At 41.8% G+C, this 19,858-nt stretch overlaps 2 protein-coding genes across 10 annotated transcripts in view; both read left to right on the top strand.

Moving 5' to 3' along the window:
- Positions 1–4,065, top strand: part of LOC140734619 (plasma membrane calcium-transporting ATPase 1-like) — a 119,106-nt gene extending 115,041 nt beyond the window's left edge. For 5 of the 7 annotated variants that reach the window (XM_073058839.1, XM_073058842.1, XM_073058840.1 and 2 more), the window contains exons 20-22: positions 138–320; positions 564–650; positions 2,908–4,065. In XM_073058839.1, coding sequence (XP_072914940.1) covers positions 138–320; positions 564–650; positions 2,908–3,219 — 582 coding nt within the window. In that variant the 3' untranslated portion in view covers positions 3,220–4,065. Of the gene's footprint in view, positions 1–137; positions 321–563; positions 719–2,907 lie in introns of all 7 variants that reach the window. The other 2 variants (XM_073058845.1, XM_073058844.1) reach the window with 2 other exon arrangements.
- Positions 4,066–11,415: 7,350 nt separating this feature from the next.
- The window catches only part of poc1b (POC1 centriolar protein B), a 106,270-nt gene continuing 97,827 nt past the window's right edge, over positions 11,416–19,858 (top strand). For all 3 annotated transcript variants that reach the window (XM_073058836.1, XM_073058835.1, XM_073058837.1), the window contains exons 1-2: positions 11,416–11,546; positions 16,337–16,421. In XM_073058836.1, coding sequence (XP_072914937.1) covers positions 11,532–11,546; positions 16,337–16,421 — 100 coding nt within the window. In that variant the 5' untranslated portion in view covers positions 11,416–11,531. The remainder of the gene's footprint in view (positions 11,547–16,336; positions 16,422–19,858) is intronic.

Below are 19,858 nucleotides of genomic sequence, written 5' to 3'. Positions count from 1 at the left end.
CATTCCTATGTGTATTAATAATGTGTGTCCATTAAGCTAAATGGTCAACTAAACTTTACATCACATAATGTGCGGTCATAAAGTGGTTCAGGAATTGGTGGAATTTGGAAAGATAGTATTAAGTATTTCTGTTACAGATGATTGCTACAATTCCAACAAGCCGTTTAAAGTTTCTCAAAGAAGCTGGCCTTGGCACACAAAAGGAAGAAATTCCAGAGGAAGAACTCGAAGAAGATATTGAAGAAATTGACCATGCAGAGAGAGAACTGCGTCATGGTCAAATATTGTGGTTTAGAGGTCTGAACAGAATACAGACTCAGGTAGGAATACAAAACTTAAATCATTCTGATCAATATTGGAAAACTCTTGTACCCAGACTATCCCAGATATTTAGCTTATTAACTACAACTCTACTACTATCCTGTAAAAACTTGTCCTTTAGTTATAATTTCTACTCTTGTATATTGTAGATCGGATGGTTTTTCTTTCTGTCTCTTTCTCCTCTCTTTCTCTCCTCTCTTTTTTTCAATGAACAAGCTGTCACAATCTCTGGTTCCTTGCAGATGGATGTAGTGAATGCTTTCCAGACTGGAACTTCCTTTCAGGGAGCTCTAAGGCGGCAGCCTTCCATCGCCAGCCAACACCATGATGTAACAAATGTTTCTACCCCTACACATGTAGTGTTTACAGCTGCTACTACTGCTTCTACTACTGTGGGGTGTGAGTTTGTTTCTTAGTGCATGAAATTAATATTTCCTAAACCACATGCCTAACGTTTCTCATTTTTCCTGTAGTACCCTCCAAACTTCATTGTTTCAGTCTTTTCATGCAGTTTTTAACATGGTCATAAAGTCTTAAAGGTTTTATTTTAAGTGGAGAACTTGTGAAACTTGAAACAAAAACATGCCTATGAAACTTGAGAATGTATACCTGCCAAATTTCAATTAAGTTAGATTTCTTCAGAAAAAGATTCAAACGTGCCTGTGTAAATGTTTTGAGTATAAGCCCATATTTGGTGATACTTCCATCTCTGCAACGTACAAAGTAGCATTTCTTTGACAGATCTGTAAATCTACTTGTCATTAACTCTGAAGGGCTTTCGTCTTGAGCAAAATTGCATCTCATTTGGATTGTGATCATTGCTTTCCTTTTCCAGGTCTACATCTTTCTGTTACAGCAGCAAGAGAGCCAAACTTAACTCTTTACTAAATGTCTTTTTATAGCGTTTGATATGTCTTGCATTATGAAATCTAGCTACCCTAGTTTCTTCCATGTACCATGTGTACCTTGTGTGCCTGAGTTATTAAAATACCATTAACCTAACCGGTGGCGGGGGGTGGGGGACTTGCAAACCTGCAAAATCCCATTGCTAAAAAGGACAAACCAGTTGCAGTGTTTCATTATATATTACTGGATCTGTAGTACTTCAGTTTAACATCAGGTTGTCTATACTTTGGATTGCACTGACCTTTTAAGGTATCAGGCTACTTCTTTCTTCTGACCCAGCTTAATATTCTATTATTAGTTGAACAGTATTGTTCCAGGAAGAAGAAAACTGGAATTTTGACTTCTTAAACAGCATGTGCAATTCCTTTTGTTCTGAAATGTAAGCAGTCTTATTAATCTTTCCCTTCCTAAACTAATACTTTGAATATTTTTCACCTTGGGGTTAAAAAGCAAAGTTAGGATTGCATTCTGCTCTATAGAATTCTTATTAATTATTAATTCATTCTAAATACCTGAAGATTAAAATGTAAAGGCAGTTTTAGCATGGCTGTCCCATTCATTTGACAATTGTCAAATTGACTTTTTGGTAAATGGTAGCTGGACTGAAATTCAGAAGGAATTGGAGGTTTTGAAATTATTTTGTTGTTTTGAGCAATTTCCCAGTGAATCTTGAGCAATTATGGTAAAGGACCATGAGAACACAACACAATGAGATTCTCTAATGATGCAGTAACAGGAACAAAAAAACATAGCATTATCTGTTTATAAATTTGTTTTTCATTCTGTATTTGATGAAATAATAGATGTTCACATGTTTGTGTAAATGTATTTGTACATCAAGTTGATGCACAAATTGCTTTTATGTTGCCCGAAGTATTTTCTCTATCCAGGTTCATTTAGTTGAGGATACCAGTAACAGAAAGTGACTATCTGGTTCTATCTAGGAAAATATGTGCCTTAGAATGTTTTTGTCTACATGCTATGTTAATAAAAGTTTCTGGCCTAATGCTTAGTGCAATGTCCAAAATCAGAATTCATTACTAAGTGTGTACAAATGAGAATACTGAATCATATTATAAATGTAAATTTGGTGTCTATGTTTGTCTTTTCCCCTGACAACATCACATCACTTTCATGCAGTACCACATTGGACCAGTTTAAATTTTGAGTAAATAGTATTGGGCGTATACTTAAACACTTACACAGGTTGCTATTTAGTGTTTTCGCATGTATCATTTTCCTAATGCTGTGTTTATCTTAGGCTTGGCTTTTTATTCATAATCAGTGGCATCCTAATCCCACGCATGAGGTGATCCTGTTTGTAGCTCTTGTTTTTGCATTTTTAAAAATATTGTTGATCTTCAATGAAATGAGGTACATGAATCTTTGGACCAGTAAGTATTGGTGCATAAACTGCTTTGTTTGTATTTTATGGAACATTGGCTTAAATCCTTTCAACAAGGTGACATGCTTTTTCAAGATTGATTTATTTCTCTAAAATGTCTTACAAGTTTTTTTTCCCAGTGCAAGCTTCCACTGCATACTGCACGAAACAGATTTCACGTGTGTTGCTATGTGACTGTGGATTTCAACTGGCAATGCAGCTTAATCATATTTTGATAATTACATCCATCTAGGTGCTTTTTCAAGCAGCTGACACTGTATATATTTTTCTTACAGCTCAGAGTGGTGAATGCATTCCGTAGTTCCTTGTATGAAGGATTAGAGAAACCAGAATCGCGCAGCTCAATCCACAACTTTATGACCCATCCAGAATTTCGAATAGAAGATTCTGACACTCACATCCCTCTTATTGACGATAGTGATAATGAAGACGTAACACGGAAAAAATCTGATTCCTCTCCTAGATTATCTCTCAATGAAAATAACAATGCTGTTGACAGTGGGATCCATCTTACAACCGACACAAGCAAGTCTGCTACCTCTTCAAGCCCAGGGAGTCCACTACATAGTCTGGAAACGTCTCTCTAGTGCAAAATGAATGTTAGTGCTCAAGATTTATGGAGTTACAAGAAAAAAAATTGGGTCCTTTTACACTGTGTGATTGACAAGATATTCTTGTCTTGGACTTCAACAGAAGACACACCAAGAATGTAGATACTTTTAAGCTTTCTGCCAGACTAAGGGTGCTTTTGGAATTCAAGTGACGCACAAACCTGGTATAAAAATGACTTGCTTTGAAGATTTGTTCTGTTACAGAGGATAAAAAAAAATCAGCTAAGAATTGTCCTGAGCAGTGTGTTAGCTGAACATTTAGTTTTTCTTGATTTCTGGATGGTGTTTTTTTTTTGCCCCTGGCTCATTAAATCTTTAATTTCTGCTACTTGGCTGTTAATATTTTGAATTATTTATGTTCTAAAATGATGCAGTTCTGTTTACAAGGTTTGTAGATACTTTTGTTTCTGTTTGTAGGTAGAAGGCTTCCTGATATGATGCAGAGAAACTAATCCTTAATACTACTGTATTTTCAGGAAAAGGGTGTTTCTATTGAAACTGTACTAAATATGCCTGTGATTACTTTGTTAAATACTGTAGATAAAAAGCTAATACTTGTAGCCAAATAGATAACACTACTAAAACAATGCTGAAATATTGTAACAGGCCCCTTTTGCAGTGTAGCCCCAAATATTTACCCCAAAAGATTTTTCAATGATTGTTTCAGAATCTATTTTCTCAGTTTTTGAGAAATGAACTGCATAAAGAATTTTTCCTCACAAATAAGGGTGAAATGTTAATTGGAAGAATACATCCATGTATAATGAGATGCTTCAGAGTATTTGTCAGCTCATCAAATGGATTAAATCAAATGCATCATTATCTTTGTCTGTGTTTGTCCTTGGATATTAGTTTAGACTTGGTTGGTTGTGAGCAGGATTTTATTTCCCTTTTTAGAAAAAAATGTTTCTAAGACATTTTTGTTCAGCACAAGGGCTGCTTGAATATCTATTTATGTGTACTATAGTATCTTGAACTTTTATGAATTTAATAAGATCCCTCACTTAAATATAAGTGTGGAGAATATAATCAAAAGTCTGGAGAATCCAACAATGTATCATGCAATGTACCAGATAATTGATTTATTGCACTGTAAATAACTCCACTTGCATCATAGTTTTAATTGAACAGGATTACATGGTTGCAATCTTAAATGGCAGAGTTGTGGTAAACACAACTTTTTTCAGATGTGGGCGGGATAATTTTTCAAATGGTGTGGGTCAGATAATTTTCAAGAATCTGTAACTCATTGCAGCATATGAGGTGGGAAATTCAAAACTACTTCAATGTTGCAGGAGGCGCTTGTTTTGCACCAGCCTGGAGTTAGTGTAATTAATTCCTTCAACTCTCCACCCACTCAATAAAAATTAATGAGTTCTCATGTTAAAATTTTGTACAATTTCAATTTGTAAAACATTGAAGAAGGGGAGGAAGTTGTGGGAAAACAAAAATATGTACAGTAAGGTTTTCTGTTAAGTTGTGAATTCCACATTTCCTGTGTCCAAATTACTTTTGCAGTTTAAAAAAAATGGAGCATTAAGAGGAAAAGGTCTGGTGAACTTGGCTTTTAGTGTCCTATTTTTGACCATTTACAGTAATTTCTATTACTAATGCCAACTGAGTGTCAATTTTGGAACCAAATGATTAAATGTTTAAAGAAATACTAAGTAATATATGTCAGATTTTCCTTGTGTCAGATGTTTTTTTTTAAATTTAAGCCAAAGGAATGGGGGAAATACAATGTTTGCCATAGTCTTAAGGTCAATGACAGCAGGCACAATTTCTTTAAACAACAAATTCTAGAATAGAAAAAAAAATTTATTCCCCATGAATGGTTTTCTTGAAAATGAATATTCTTCTGAAATGAATTCATTTCAGTAATTGAATGATGACTGGACATGAGTTCAAGTTGACCACAAAACACAAAGATTTCAACGGTTGTACACATTTTGTTAAAGACAACAAGAATTTGACTTTGTGACGAATGGTACATATTGTGCAATCAAAAGTTGCTTATTCATTAACTCCTAACAGGTCTCTGACACCCTCACCACCCCATCCCCCCCACCCCCGATCCAGTTATATCTCTTAAATCACTCCTTGCCATGTTACTTTTATGCTCTAGAGTTCCTAAACCTCAATCTGCTAACGGTCCATAAATGGTTACGATGTGACTGAACATATTGGTAATTTATCTTAATATTTGTATGTCTTGGAGTTGACTTTTCCTGGGAAGCACCATGGGAATTTCTTTATGACGAGCAGAATTAGCCAATTTCGCCCTTTCAGTCTGCTCTGCCATTTCATCATGGCTAATTTATTATTTATATTTTTATTTAGAGATATAGTGTGGGACAGGCCCTTCTAGACCAACAAGTTGCACTGCCCAGCAACTCACCTATTTAACCCTAGCCTAATCACAAGGCAATTTGCAGTGACCAATAACTAATACATTTTTGGTCTCCTCCAAGTGGTCCTGTTTCCTCACATGTTCCAATGTGCTTCACAGGGAGAACATACTTACAGCAGTGGAAATTGAGCCCAGTCTTTAGGCACTGAAAAGTGTTATGCTAACAGTATGCTACCATGTTGCCCATTCTCCTGTCTTATCCCTATAACATTTGACATCCTTTTTTATCCCCAACTACTGTACATTAAATGCTTTCTTAAAAATGCCTGTTACTTGTCTACCTCATTTGATTGGACAATGCCATGAATTTGTTAGTATCTAAATGGAATAATGCTTGCAAAGTGTATTTGATATCAGCTATCCAACTGGATATCTGAGTCTGGGGTCATCTCCAACACCTTTAAAAGTACCAAAGACCACTATATTATGGGGTGGGGGGTGTAAGGGCAGTTGCATCCATAGAGAAAGCTATCATGATTTTCCATAATGTGAAGTTGCATCATCTGCACATGCATCAAGAAACCAGTTGAAGAAAATTTAATATGAGCACATTTTAATCCATCTCTAGTTTTAGGCTTGTGAATTCTGTAGAGGAGAATTTCCCTAATGCCTATAACGTTGAGGTCAGCAGTAATGGCCTATGATATTAGCCAGGATGATCTAGCATTTTCAACTGTATATTATTTAGCTCCAAGGCTGCAATTACAATGCTGAATACTGTAACAAGTTTATAGTAGTTGCTTTCTATTGGTCAAATTCCAAAGATGCCAAGTCATTATTTTAATGTTTTGCTGACACAATTGTTAAAAGCAATTCTAGAGAAGTTAATTAAGTAAATGTTACAGGTACTTAAAAGGACTCTGACCATTTAGAAATGCCTCATAATTTGTTTCCATGAAACTTTGGCTGTTTGGGGCAACTGCTTAACTGGGCCAAAATGTACTGGTCCTGATATGCCCCAATTAACTAGAACTACCCACTGTATATGGGAAAAAAAACGAAGAACCCAGCACTAATCCCTGCAGCATACTACTGGTCACAGGCCTACAATCTGAAGGACAACCTCAAATAATCAATCCAATTTTGTATCCGACTTGCTAGCTTTCTCTAGATTGTTTTTTAAACCTGAATCAGATTATCATGCAGGACTTTGTCGAAGGCCTTTTTAAAATCTATGCAAACAATAACAATCTTCTTGGTCACCTCTTGAAAATAATCACATTTGAAAGATTGAATTCCCATGTACAAAGCCATATGGCTGTCCATAATCAAGCCTTACCTTTACAAATGCAAATAAAATCTGCCCTTCAGAATACAAAGGTATTTTCCAACATGGATGTCAGGCTCATCAGGTGAGTGCAGGAAAGATTTAAAATGACATACAACTAGAAGTTTGTGGCAGTTATTACAGACAACACAAGTGCTCCACAATTACAGTCCTCCAATGTTCCGCTTACACACACCCATCCACATAGTTTTCCTTTTGTTTGGTTTTCCCATTCTTCCCCCTCCCTCCGATTGGTTCCATCTGCCTATCATCTCCACCTGTTTGACCTAAAAGTTACTAGCCCCTATCCCATGCTCTCTACTGTTGTGTACTGGAAACCTTTACTCTTCTATCCTGTTGCAGGGTCTTAATCTAAAACGCCAACTTAGACCCTATACCCCCACAGACCCAATGAATTAGGCCATGAGATATAGAAGAATTAGGCAATTTCATCATGATTTTTCCTCAGCACGAATCTTCTGCCTTCCCACCCATATCCCTTCATGCCCTGACCGATCAGGAATCTATAAACTTCTGCCTTAAATATACATTATAAACCAATTTTAACTACATTGTTTGCATGAAAAGTGCTTTCTTGTGGCAGAGCTTATTGTAAGTGCTCAATGCCTGTGATGGACTGGATCGTATCCACCAGCTTTTGTGGGAAAAAAACACTATTCCATTCCTGGGTATTTATGTTTCATATCAGGCCATGATGCAACCAGTCAGGATACTCAACGCTGTTTGTCAAAGTTTTAAATAAAGTACTGAATCTACACAAACTTCCAAGAAAGCACAAGTGCTTTTGTGTCTTTGATGGTCCGGGGGAAAATCCTCCAATATGGTAACACCAAGGAATTTAATGTTACTCACGCACTCCACCTCTGATCCCTTAATGAGGGCTGGCTCACAGACCTCCAGCTTCTTCCTCCCGTTGTCAATATCAATATTTTGGTTTTGCTGATGTTAAGTGAGAGATTGTTGTGTACCGTTCAACTAGATTTTCACTCTCCCTCCTATATGCCGATTCGTCACCACCTTTGATTCGGCCAACAGTAGTGTAGTCAGCAAACTTAATTATGGCATTGGGGTTGTACCTAAGCACACAGCCTTGTGGTGCACCTGTGTTGGTGGTGATTATGGGAGATACTGTTGCCGATCTAACTAGTAATGAGGAAATAAGGATCCAGTTACAAACGGAGTTTTCGAGGCCAAAGTTTCGGAGCTTATTTTTTAGTTCTGAGGCGATCATCCACTTCCTGTTTCAGATGATGCTACGGAAGTTGTGCGACAGCTCACTGGTAGTTCAGCAGGCGAGAAATACAACTAGATAGATAGATAGATAGATACTTTATTCATCCCCATGGGGAAATTCAACTTTTTTTCCAATGTCCCATACACTTGTTGTAGCAAAACTAATTACATACAATACTTAACTCAATAAAGAATATGATATGCATCTAAATCACTATCTCAAAAAGCATTAATAATAGCTTTTAAAAAGTTCTTAAGTCCTGGCGGTAGAATTGTAAAGCCTAATGGCATTGGGGAGTATTGACCTCTTCATCCTGTCTGAGGAGCATTGCATCGATAGTAACCTGTCGCTGAAACTGCTTCTCTGTCTCTGGATGGTGCTATGTAGAGGATGTTCAGAGTTATCCATAATTGACCGTAGCCTACTCAGCGCCCTTCGCTCAGCTACCGATGTTAAACTCTCCAGTACTTTGCCCACGACAGAGCCCGCCTTCCTTACCAGCTTATTAAGACGTGAGGCGTCCCTCTTCTTAATGCTTCCTCCCCAACACGCCACCACAAAGAAGAGGGCGCTCTCCACAACTGACCTATAGAACATCTTCAGCATCTCACTACAGACATTGAATGACGCCAACCTTCTTAGGAAGTACAGTCAACTCTGTGCCTTCCTGCACAAGGCATCTGTGTTGGCAGTCCAGTCTAGCTTCTCGTCTAACTGTACTCCCAGATACTTGTAGGTCTTAACCTTTTCCACACATTCTCCATTAATGATCACTGGCTCCATATGAGGCCTAGATCTCCTAAAGTCCACCACCATCTCCTTGGTCTTGGTGATATTGAGACGCAGGTAGTTAGAGTTGCACCATATCACAAAGTCCTGTATCAGTTTCCTATACTCCTCCTCCTGTCCATTCCTGACACACCCCACTATGGCCGTGTCATCAGCGAACTTCTGCACATGGCAGGACTCCGAGTTATATTGGAAGTCTGATGTGTACATGGTGAACAGGACCGGAGAGAGTACGGTTCCCTGCGGCGCCCCTGTGCTGCTGACCACCGTGTCAGACCTACAGTCTCCCAACCGCACATACTGAGGCCTATCTGTCAAGTAGTCCACTATCCAATCCACCATGTGAGAGTCTACTCCCATCTCCGTTAGTTTGTGCCTTAAGATCTTGGGCTGGATGGTGTTAAAGGCACTAGAGAAGTCAAGGAATGTAATCCTCACAGCACAACTGACGCCGTCTAGGTGAGAGAGTGATTTGTGCAGCAAATACGTGATAGCATCCTCCACTCCCACCTTCTCCTTATACGCAAACTGAAGAGGATCCTGGGCGTGCCTGGTTTGTGACCTCAGATTCTGTATTATCAGCCGCTCCATGGTCTTCATCACGTGCGACGTCAAGGCAACAGGTCTGAAGTCATTCAACTCCTTTGGTTGTGGTTTCTTCGGTACCGGGACAATACAGGATGTTTTCCACTGTCTGGGTACTCTTCTCTGCTCCAGGCTCATGTTGAAGATGCGCTGTAGTGGTTCTCCCAGCTCAGTCGCACAGGCCCTCAGTAATCGTGGGGAAACTCCATCCGGTCCAGCCGCCTTGCTGGTACAGATCTTCCTCAGTTGACCTTCCACCTGTGCAGCCGTAATCCTGGGCGTGGGCAAGGTCTCCTGTGAGTGGCTATTTTCCTGTGAGGGAAGTAAGCCTCACAGAACTAAAACATTACTAATAACACCTGAAGTAAATTGTGATAGCTATACCTCAAACAATGAGGAAGCAAGCGGAGGCAAAGCTGATTTATAGGATGGGCCATGCGGTGCATCGCAAATCCGAGGGGTAATGTGTTCAACATGGGGTCGCTGGCAAGAGTTCGCGTTGTTGTCGCTGTTGGAGTGGACGATTCGGAAGGGAGTCCATTCGGAAGAGTTTCAATGCCCACCCACCTAACCCGGGTGCGAGGTTGGATCGCTCCAAGCCGATTTGGTGAGACCGAGAACGGCTTTGGACTGTGCGTGCCGCCTCGCCGGGACCTGGGTCCTAGAACAAGGCATACCTGGTTTAAACACCAGCCCGGATAGACTGGAAAGCCCGAGTGTTGGGACCAGAGGCGTGTACTGTACTTGAATCTTAATGATAGTGTTGAATGCTGAGTCGTAGTCAATGAAGAGTATCCTGATGTATGCATCTTCATTGGATATTCCAGAAGTGAGTGAAGAGCTAATAAAATGACATCTATCTGCTGTCGACCTGTTGCAACTAAGGAAATTGGAGCAAATGCTCCTTTGTTTAGCTATCACTCCCCAACCTTTTGCATTATTAAAATCTTAAGTAGTAGAGAAGTATTCTCTTTAATAAGGGGGGAAGTTTTCATGATTTCCTATTTAATGAAACTTTCCTTAGTTTTAGAATACTAAATGTTCCCTTTCTCAGTCCTGACGAAAGATCTTGGGCCGGAAACACTTACACAAATACTGTGTGACCTACTGAGTGTTTCCATCATTTTCTGCCTGTATTCCCCATGCACTAACAGTTCTCCAAGAAGGTAAAATCGTCATGTGGAAGACGACGGAACAATTTTGCGCTTACCAACGGACACAGACCAGGCTTTGTATTAATGTTCCTTGTTGAAAGGTAGACACTAGTTTAAAATGCTAAAACAAAGACCAAGAACATCGACAGCGAAATTGTTGACTTCTTATTTTTTAAATCACAATTTAGTAACAGATACAGTAAGTTGCTGTCGCCCAAGGGCAATGGCTGATGCCTATTCCCAGAAATGCTTGCGACTGTGACTTTGCTCTATTGAAGGTTCCTGTACTTGATCGGCGGATCGTCAATGCGACTGTATGTAAACGTCCCTACAACACGCTGAACTAATCAATACACACTTATATAAACACATACATTTCGGGATTTTGTGGAGTTATTTCTCTACCGAAGTTATTTAATTGTCTGCGGTTTTAGGACACAGTAGCGTCTGATGTTAAAAGTAGTCTCACCTGTCTGTTTTAAAAGTCCTTCACCCCAAAGGTCGCCAGTTTTGTCAGATGAATATTTTTTTGACAATGCAATATTAATTCCTCCGTGTATTTTGGCGTGATACCCTGACTGCGCAAGCGCGCACTGCCGGCCCAACGGTGCCGGGGTTTGAATTTGAGCGCCGAGCGCTCGCGCTGCCCGGAAAAAAGCGGTGCGCATGCGCTTGTCGGCTGAGTGGCGGATGGGGCGGGCCGCGGTGGAAGTCCTCACCAAGATGGAAGGTGTTTGCTGGAAGAGGTGAAGACGAGCGGCTGGCTGACGCCTGATACCGCGAGTTCGAGGCAGGCAGAGGATTTATTGCCCGCGCACTTTGAATAACATGGCCTCTGCCCTGGTAAGGAGAATGCAAATGGAAAAATTGCGCGGTTGGTGTCTTCTAGCAGCGTGAGGCCACTCCGTCCATCGAAGTTGGCTGGCTCGCTGCATTGGTTGTCTTTCCTTCAGCTTCTTGCTGTTTTACCACCTGAGTGCTTTCAAGTTCCTTACTGAAATCTGCAATGTGCTTACTGACAGCGTATCCCAAATCTCTGCGTGATCAACAAAAAGTTTTAGTAAGCCTTTAGATTTGGTTTACGAGGTCAGTTCTCAATTCAAAGAGCTATTGACTGTACTGGTCACTTATGGAATCACGCATAAGTAAGACGGGAGAAAATTGCCCGATATCCATCCTCGAATGACATTCCCTGAGCATTGTCACTGATCTCTCCCATCCGTCCAACAATCTCTTTGACCCAGGAAATGCCATAGGTTTAGGACAAGAACTGTTGGGATGGGAAACAGCTTCTTCCCCCAGGTTGTAAGACCACTGAACTCCCAGTCACCACCCAGGTCTCATTATGGTTTAAGTGCCAGTAACATTATACTGTAGTGCTGCAAATGCACCTTATTATTTGTGGTAATATTATTTTACGTGTTTTGTGTTTGAGTTATTTGTACTGTGTTGTGCATCTTAGTCCAAAGAAGTGTTGTTTCATTTGGTGGTATACATGTGTACTGTTAAATGACAGTAAACTTGAATGATCTTCAGCCAGATTTTTGCATGGTTATGCTGCTATGTAGAGTTTTAAAAATCCAAATTGAATAGGAAGAGAAACTGCTGGGAATTTTCAATGAAAAGAGAAACGGTTAATGTTTTGGTCACATACCTATTCAAACATGTCTTTGAATCAATACAGTATATTAATCCTGTAACTGAAACACCCTGAGGTCACTTCCAGACAGATGCCAGGGATGGTATGCATTAGGAATCTGTATTAGTGGAGTTCATTTTGGGTGTACAAAAGCAGCAGAAATTAAAGCATCGTATCCATCAAGCCTGGCTTATAAAATTCAACTGTTTAGTTTATGATTAAATTATCAGATTAAGTAAATCTCAGATTTCAAGTATTTATTCTTTTTTGAGATTTAACTTCTGGTACGGACAATATTTGTTGATTTTAAACTTAAACGGTTTACGAGATCTTTTTTAAAAATCTTCCAAGTTTGAAGCATCCAAGTTGCTATTGGTCTGGAGTTAGAAACATAGATACATAGAAATCCTACAACACAATACAGGCCCATTGGCCCACAAAGCTGTGCCAAACATGTCATTACCTGAGAAATTATCTAGGGTTACCCATAGCCCTCTATTTTTCTGAGCTCCATATATCTGTCCAGGAGTATCTTAAAAGACCCTATCGCCCTATCGTATCCACCTCCATCACCGTCGCTGGCAGCCCATTCCACACACTCACCACTCTCTGCATAAAAAAAAGCAACAACTTACCCCTGATATCTCCTCTGTAGCTGCTTCCAAGCACCTTAAAACTGTACCCTTTCATGCTCGCCATTTCAGCCCATCTCAGCCGGCATCTGTGGAAAGAGAAGTGGTTATTTTTTCCTTCAGTTTGTGTGCAAATAGGGATTAGATTTGTTGATGGTTGGTGCTTGGTAACAGTAATGGCACTGTATGTCAAAGGAAGCTTAAGTTTGTTCACAGCAGCTGGTTATTGAATGTGAGTACAGTCAACGTTTCAGGCCATGACTGGAGGAAAAAAAAAGTTAGAAGGAAAGGGAAGAAACACAAGGTGATAGGTGAACCTAGGACGGAGGGGAATGAAGAAAAGAGCTGGAAGTTGATTGGTGAAAGAGATACAGGGTTGGAGAAGTGGGAGTCTAATAGGAGAGGACTGAAGACCATGGAAGAAAGAAAAGGAGGGCGGAACACCAGAGAGAGGTGATGGCAGGCAAGGAGAAGGTGAGAGAGGGAAAAGGGGATACAGATTGGAGAGGTGGGGGGGTATTACTGGAAGTTCGAGAAATTAATGTTTATGCCATCAGGCTAGAGGCTACCCTGACGGAATATAAGGTGTTGCTCGTCCAAACTGAGTGTGGCCTCATCGCGACGATAGAGGAGACCATGGATAGACATGTTGGAATGGGAATGGTTAGTGAAATTTTAAAAGGTAGTGACTGGGGAGATCCCACTTTTTCTGCTGAACGGAACGTAGGTGTTCAGCAAAGCGGTCTCCTAATCTACGTTGGGTCTCACCGCTATACAAGAGGCCACACCAGGAGCACTAGCTACAATAGATGACCCCAACAGACTCACAGGTTAAGTATCACCTGTGATACTTAACAGTATCACAGTATCAGTATCTGGAAGGACTGATTGGGTGCTGAATTTTAGTGAGGAAGGAGGTGTAGGGGCAGGTGTAGCACTTGTTCCACTTGCAAGGATAAGTGCCAGGAGATCAGTGGGGAAGGATGAATGGACAATGGAATTACGCAGAGAGCAGTCCCTGCAGAAAGTGGAGGTGAGGGGAAGATGTGCTTGGTGGTGAGATCCGTTGGACCTCCTGGTGAGTGGTAGAGGTGTGTAGGGACTAGATATCCATGGTGAAAATAAGATGCTCAAGGCCAGGGAACTTAAAATCATTGAAAAGTTCAAGAGTGTGTAAAGTGTCACAGATGTAGGTAGGAGGGAACTGAACCTGGGGCGGGGTGATATAAAACAGTTAAGGTATGCCGATATGAGTTCAGTGGGGTGGGAGGTGTGGGGTACAGGAACTGAGGTTGGTGGCAGTGAATGGTAAATCCCCAGAGCTAATAAAGTTGGAGATGGTGTGGAAGACAATGGCCTGATGCTCCTTAGTGGGATCTGTCTGATTGCTAAGTTAGGAGGAGGTGTCTGAGAATTGTCACTGGCCCTCAGCAAAGTAGAGGTCAGTCTGCCAAACCACTACAGCACCTCAGTTAGGTTTGATGGTGAGGTTAGAATTGGTGTGGAGAGCAGTGAGGTTGGAATTGGAGAGGGGTGAAGTTGAGATAGTTGATGTCTCATTGGCAGTTGGCAGTGAATAGATCCAGAGCAGGGTGTCCAGGAAAAGAGGGAGGGTTGAAGACAGAAGAAAGTGTCATAAGTGTGGGGTCTATGTCTATTCCCCATCCCCTTTTCCCTCTCTCACCTCATCTTGCCTACCCATTGCCTCCCTCTGGTGCTCTGCTCCTTTTTTCTTTCTTCCATGGTCTTTTGTTTTCTCCTATTAGATTCTCCCTTCTCCAGCCCTGTATCTCTTTCACCAATCTTTACTTTTAGCTCTTTACTTCTCCCCTCCTCCCTCCTCCCCCCCCCCCCCCTCACTTCCTTCTAACTTTGACTCCTCATCTTTTATTTTTGCTCCAGTCCTGCTGAAGGGTTTCGGCCCAAAACATTGACTGTGCTCTTTTCCATAGATGCTACCTGGCCTGCTGAGTTCCTCCAGCAACTTGTGTGTGTTACTAAATACTGCTTGTCACTTATGAACATACATTTTGTGGCCACTTTATTAGGTACACCTATACACTTTGTTAATGCAAATATCTAATAAGCCAATCATGTGGCAGCAACTCAGTGTGCAAAAGCATGCAGACATGGTCAAGAGGTTCAGTTGTTATTCAGACCAAATATCAGAATGGGGAAGAAATGTAATCTAAGTGACTTTGACCATGGAATGTTTGATGGTCAGACAGAGTGGTTTAACTATCTCAGAAACTGCTGATCTCCTGGGGTTTTCAAGCACAACAGTCTCTAGAGTTTATAGAGAATGGTGAGAAAACAAAAAAAAATCCAGTGAGTGGCAGTTCTGTGGGTGAAATTACCTTGTTTTTGAGAGAGTTGAGAGGAGAATGGCCAGACTGCTTCAAGCTGACAGGAAGGTGACAATAACTCAAATAACCAAGTGTTACAACAGTGGTGTGCAGAAGAGCATCTCTGAATGCAGAAAATGTCGAACCTGAAGTGAATGGGTTACAGCAACAGCAGACAATGCCAGGTTCTACCTCTACCTAATGAAGTGGCCACTGAGTGTATGTCTGAATACTGGTTTGGCCTTTCTCCGTGTTGAGGACTTGTGAATGGAATTCAACATTGTGCAAGTATTAGTAAACATAGCTCTTCTGATCTTGTGGAAAGAAATCTTTGAAGAAACTGAAGTGCATTAGGCCTAAAACACTGCCCTGATGATTTGGTTGTTGTATCAGTCATCTTAGCTTCAGGAAGTAGTAGGTCAAAGGAAGCTGAGACAAAAGCAGATAGGTGATGGATGGAGCCAGATGGAGGAATGGATAGGAAGAATAGTGAGTGCTTGTAGGAAGAGAGCAGTGGGGATATGGATTACTTGAAATTGGAAAATTCAATGTTCACGCATTGCAAGCTACTTAAGTGGAATATGAGATGTTGCTCTTCCAATTACCATTTTGCCTTTCCAAAGCAATGAAGAAAGCCGGTCACTGTGGGAATGGGAAGAAGAGATAAAGTCATGTGCAACCAGAAACCCAATATGGTCATCAAGGGCAGAGCACAGGTCTTCTGCAAAATGGTAGCCTAGTCTACAATTGGTTTCACCAAGGAAGGGAAGGCCACATTGTGACCACTGATTGAAGTATACTAGGTTGGAAGGGATATAGGTAAACCTCTGCCTCATTTACAAGTACTTTATAGATTCCTGATTAGTGGTGCTCTCCTCCATGCACACATGCTATGTACCAAATTGTCTTTTCCTTTTGTTTATCTGTTTTGTTTTGCACTGAGTCCTGTTTCCTTATATTTCGTTATATATTGGGGGTACAATAATTATCCAACGTATTTGTATTTTAATATCCTAGGAGGATCCAACCTTAGAACACAGCTTTAAAGGTCATAAAGATGTCATCACAAGTGTTGATTTTAACCCAAACAACAAGCAGCTTGGTGAGTATTTAGCTATATTTTCTTTGCCATTTAAGCACAGGATAGCATTTTAGACCATAGTGCATATGTTACAGGTAGTATTACAATTTATTCTGTCTCCTTTATTTCGGATCCATACCTTTCCTGCATGCAAATATTGTGCATTATGTGAATGATAGTTTTCATGGCTTATGTACGTTATTTGTAAAGCCCTCATAAATGGAAAAACAAAATCATTAGTTTCTCCTGAAGAGGGGTCTCGGCCCAAAACGTCTACTGTACTTCCTATATGCTGCCTGGCCTGCTCCGTTCCACCAGCATTTTATGTGAGTTGTTTGAATTTCCAGCATCTGCAGATTTCCTCGTGTTTGAGTTTCTTTTAGTAAGTTTCGTTAATAGGACTGGATGTTACAATCCCTAAAGTTTCTGCACTGCACTTGACTTGAGTGGAAGTAGTTCTTAAAGATGACCACCAGATGAAGTTACTACCATTACAGCACATCTTCAGTTGTGTACCTCGATATCGCTGGGTGTTTCGGCCTTTTATCACAAGACACCCTCAGCTGAGGCAGGCCCACTACAGGCTGATCAGATCTGGGTGTGTGTCACATGGTTAGTCTCCAGATGGTCACTTGGCATCCCAGACAGCATCCCTTCTTTTCAGCCACAGCCAGTGACTGCTCATTTCGGTGGCATTAGCAAGTGCTTTGATTGCCTTCCTATGGGCCTGCCCTCTGACTCCTGCTTCCCTCAGCAGCCATACGGTGGAACTGGCTGCAAAGCCCCTGCACCCCATCTCAACTGGGTGCACTTTGACGTTCCAGTCTCGTTCCTCTGCTTCAACTGCAAGGTTGTCATATTGCAGCCTTTTCCGTTCGTAAACCTCATCCACAGCATCCTCCCAGGGGACCGTCAGCTCAATAGTAAAGACAGGGGTTGGACCAAAGGACCAGGTCAGGCTGCAGGTTGGTCATTGCAATTTCAGATGGGAAGGTAAGTTTCTGGCCTAAATCAACATGCATTTCCCAGTCCCTGGCTGCACTCAGTGGGCATGAGTCATGAGGCAAGGGATTAGCCCCCGGTTTCTCTCCTTTCCCGATGAAGGATGGTAGTTGTGGGACCGTTGCCTGGGCATTGAGGGGCCTGACGTTGCTGGTTACTCTCTTACACTCAAGTTCAACTGCCGGACACCTCAGCACTTGGTTGTGTTGCCAGGTATATCTGCCTTGTATTATGTTGGTCTTGCAATTAACCAAGATGTGCTTGAGGGATGCCGGAACTGCGCACAGAGGACAGGATGGATCCTCTCCCAGCCAAAGATTTAGGTTTGTAGGAGAGGGCAGGACATCATATGTTGCTCTGATGATGAAGCTCAATCTGTTTGACTCCATGCTCCACAGCTCACTCCATGTGATTTTCCTGCTCTCAACATCCTCCCACCTCGTCCAGCAGCCTTGCTTGGCTTGGGATGTTGCTTTGGCACATCTGGCTGCTTCTTGGTGGCACACCTCCTCTATCACCAGGTGCCGGCGTTCAGTTGTAGTAACCTTTTGCCAGGTAGGTTTCATTACTCCAAGGCCAAAGCCTCCTTTGCCCTTTTGGACATAGCCCACTATGTCCCAGTGTCAGAGGGCAGCTTCTGCATCCAGTTCTGCTGTGGCTGGGGTCTATTTCTTCCCTGTTGCTAGAGCGGGAGCAACACCTCTTACGATTGGGTCCCGAGATCTTTTGAGTGTCATTTCCAGCCTTGCTTTGGCACACTTGTATTCCTCCACCAGGCTAGAAATTGGCAGAGAAAGGGCTCCGTTCCAGTAAAGTCCTATGCTGTTAAGGCATCTCGGTAACCCAAGCCACTTCCTCACATGTGAGTTCACCAGCCTCTCCAGGTGATTTGCATGAGACATCGTGACTTCATGGATGGTAATTGGCCACATAAGTCGGGGCAGCAGTCCAAACTGAAAGCACCAAATGTGCAACCTCCCTGGCAGAGCAGTGTTGTTGATTAGCTTGAGGCCACTGATTGTATCCTGCCTTAGTTGTTCCACCTGCTCAGTGTCTCTGAGGTCTGCGTTGTACCAACGTCTGAGGCTTTTGATGGGCTTCTCCAGGACAGCTGGTATTGGCTCAGCGTTGATACGAAACCTTATGTCAGTGAGCCAACCTTTGACAATTGAGATACTGCAAGACTTACTGGGTTTGATCTCCATTCGTGCCCATTTGATATTTCCCTGGAGTTTATCCAGCAGGCGTTTGGTGCATGTTTTTGTTGTTGTTATTGTGGTCATGTCATCCATGTACACCGCGATTGGAGGAGGACGCAACCCATTCTTTAAGCATTTCCCTGACCACCCATTGTGATGCTCAGATAATGAGCTCCATTGCCATGATAAATGCCAGAGGAGAGAAGGTACAGCCTGCCATTATGCCTATCTCAAGGTGCTACCATGTGGTGGTGTTATCTTGTGTTGTGACACAGAACTGCAGATCCTGAAAGTATGCTTTGACCAGCTTTGTGATGCCCTCTGGAACCTGGAAAAAAAGTTGAAAACTGCCCACAGAGTCTTGTGAGGCACCGACCCAAAAGATTGGCAAGATCTAGGAAGACCACATGCAGGTCTTTCTTTTCTTTCTCTGCAGTTTGTATCTGGTGCCAGATGACGTTTGTGTGTTCCAGACATCCTGGGAAACCACATATTCCTGCTTTCTGCACTGATGTGTCAACACTAAAGAAGATCTTTCCTTCCACATTCAGGAGACTGATCTGGTAGAACTGACTGATTGTTGAGGAATTCTTCTCTTTGGGAATTAGTATCCCTCCCGCCCTTCGCCATGCCTTGGGTACAATTCCTTTCCCCTATGCCACCTTCATTAGGTTCCAGCGGTATTTCACTGAGTGTATATGTGATAAATAGATCAGGTTCTGAGTCAGAAATGGTATTGGTGACCAGTTGGAAAGGAAGTTTAGGTCTGATCGATTTATTGTAGTTTTTTTTAAAGTGGCTGATGCTGTCAAGATAAAGTGACTGGTAATGAACTGGATAAGAGAAAATCAGTTGAATTGGAGAGTAAGTAAATTGCCTTTTGTAAATCTGGAGTACTGGGCACAAAGGGCATGACAGTCATGGTCATCTGAGTCACAGATGGGGTCAGTTTTCTGGAACATAATGCTGGAAGTACTCTTAATTTTGGATAGGCAGTTGAAAATAATGACAATGTAGCAATGTGCTACACACAGCGCTGAAATAACGACACGCAGTCGGTAAGTCGTTTGGAGACTAGTTTATTCAAACTTGGCGCTGGCATTTAATCCCTAGCGCCTGCCCTCTCCTGGCGGAAATGACGTCAGAGGTGCATTACCAAGGCTCCCCCCGTGCACTGGCTATTTGTGAGCTGGTTCGCCTGTGCAGAAAGTGGGTCGTCACATAACCCCCACCCCCACCCAGAACCGGTGATACACC

Source organism: Hemitrygon akajei, chromosome 10, assembly GCF_048418815.1.
Source record: "Hemitrygon akajei chromosome 10, sHemAka1.3, whole genome shotgun sequence".
NCBI classification, from domain to species: Eukaryota; Metazoa; Chordata; class Chondrichthyes; order Myliobatiformes; family Dasyatidae; genus Hemitrygon; species Hemitrygon akajei.
This window is presented reverse-complemented; position numbering and strand designations above follow the sequence as displayed.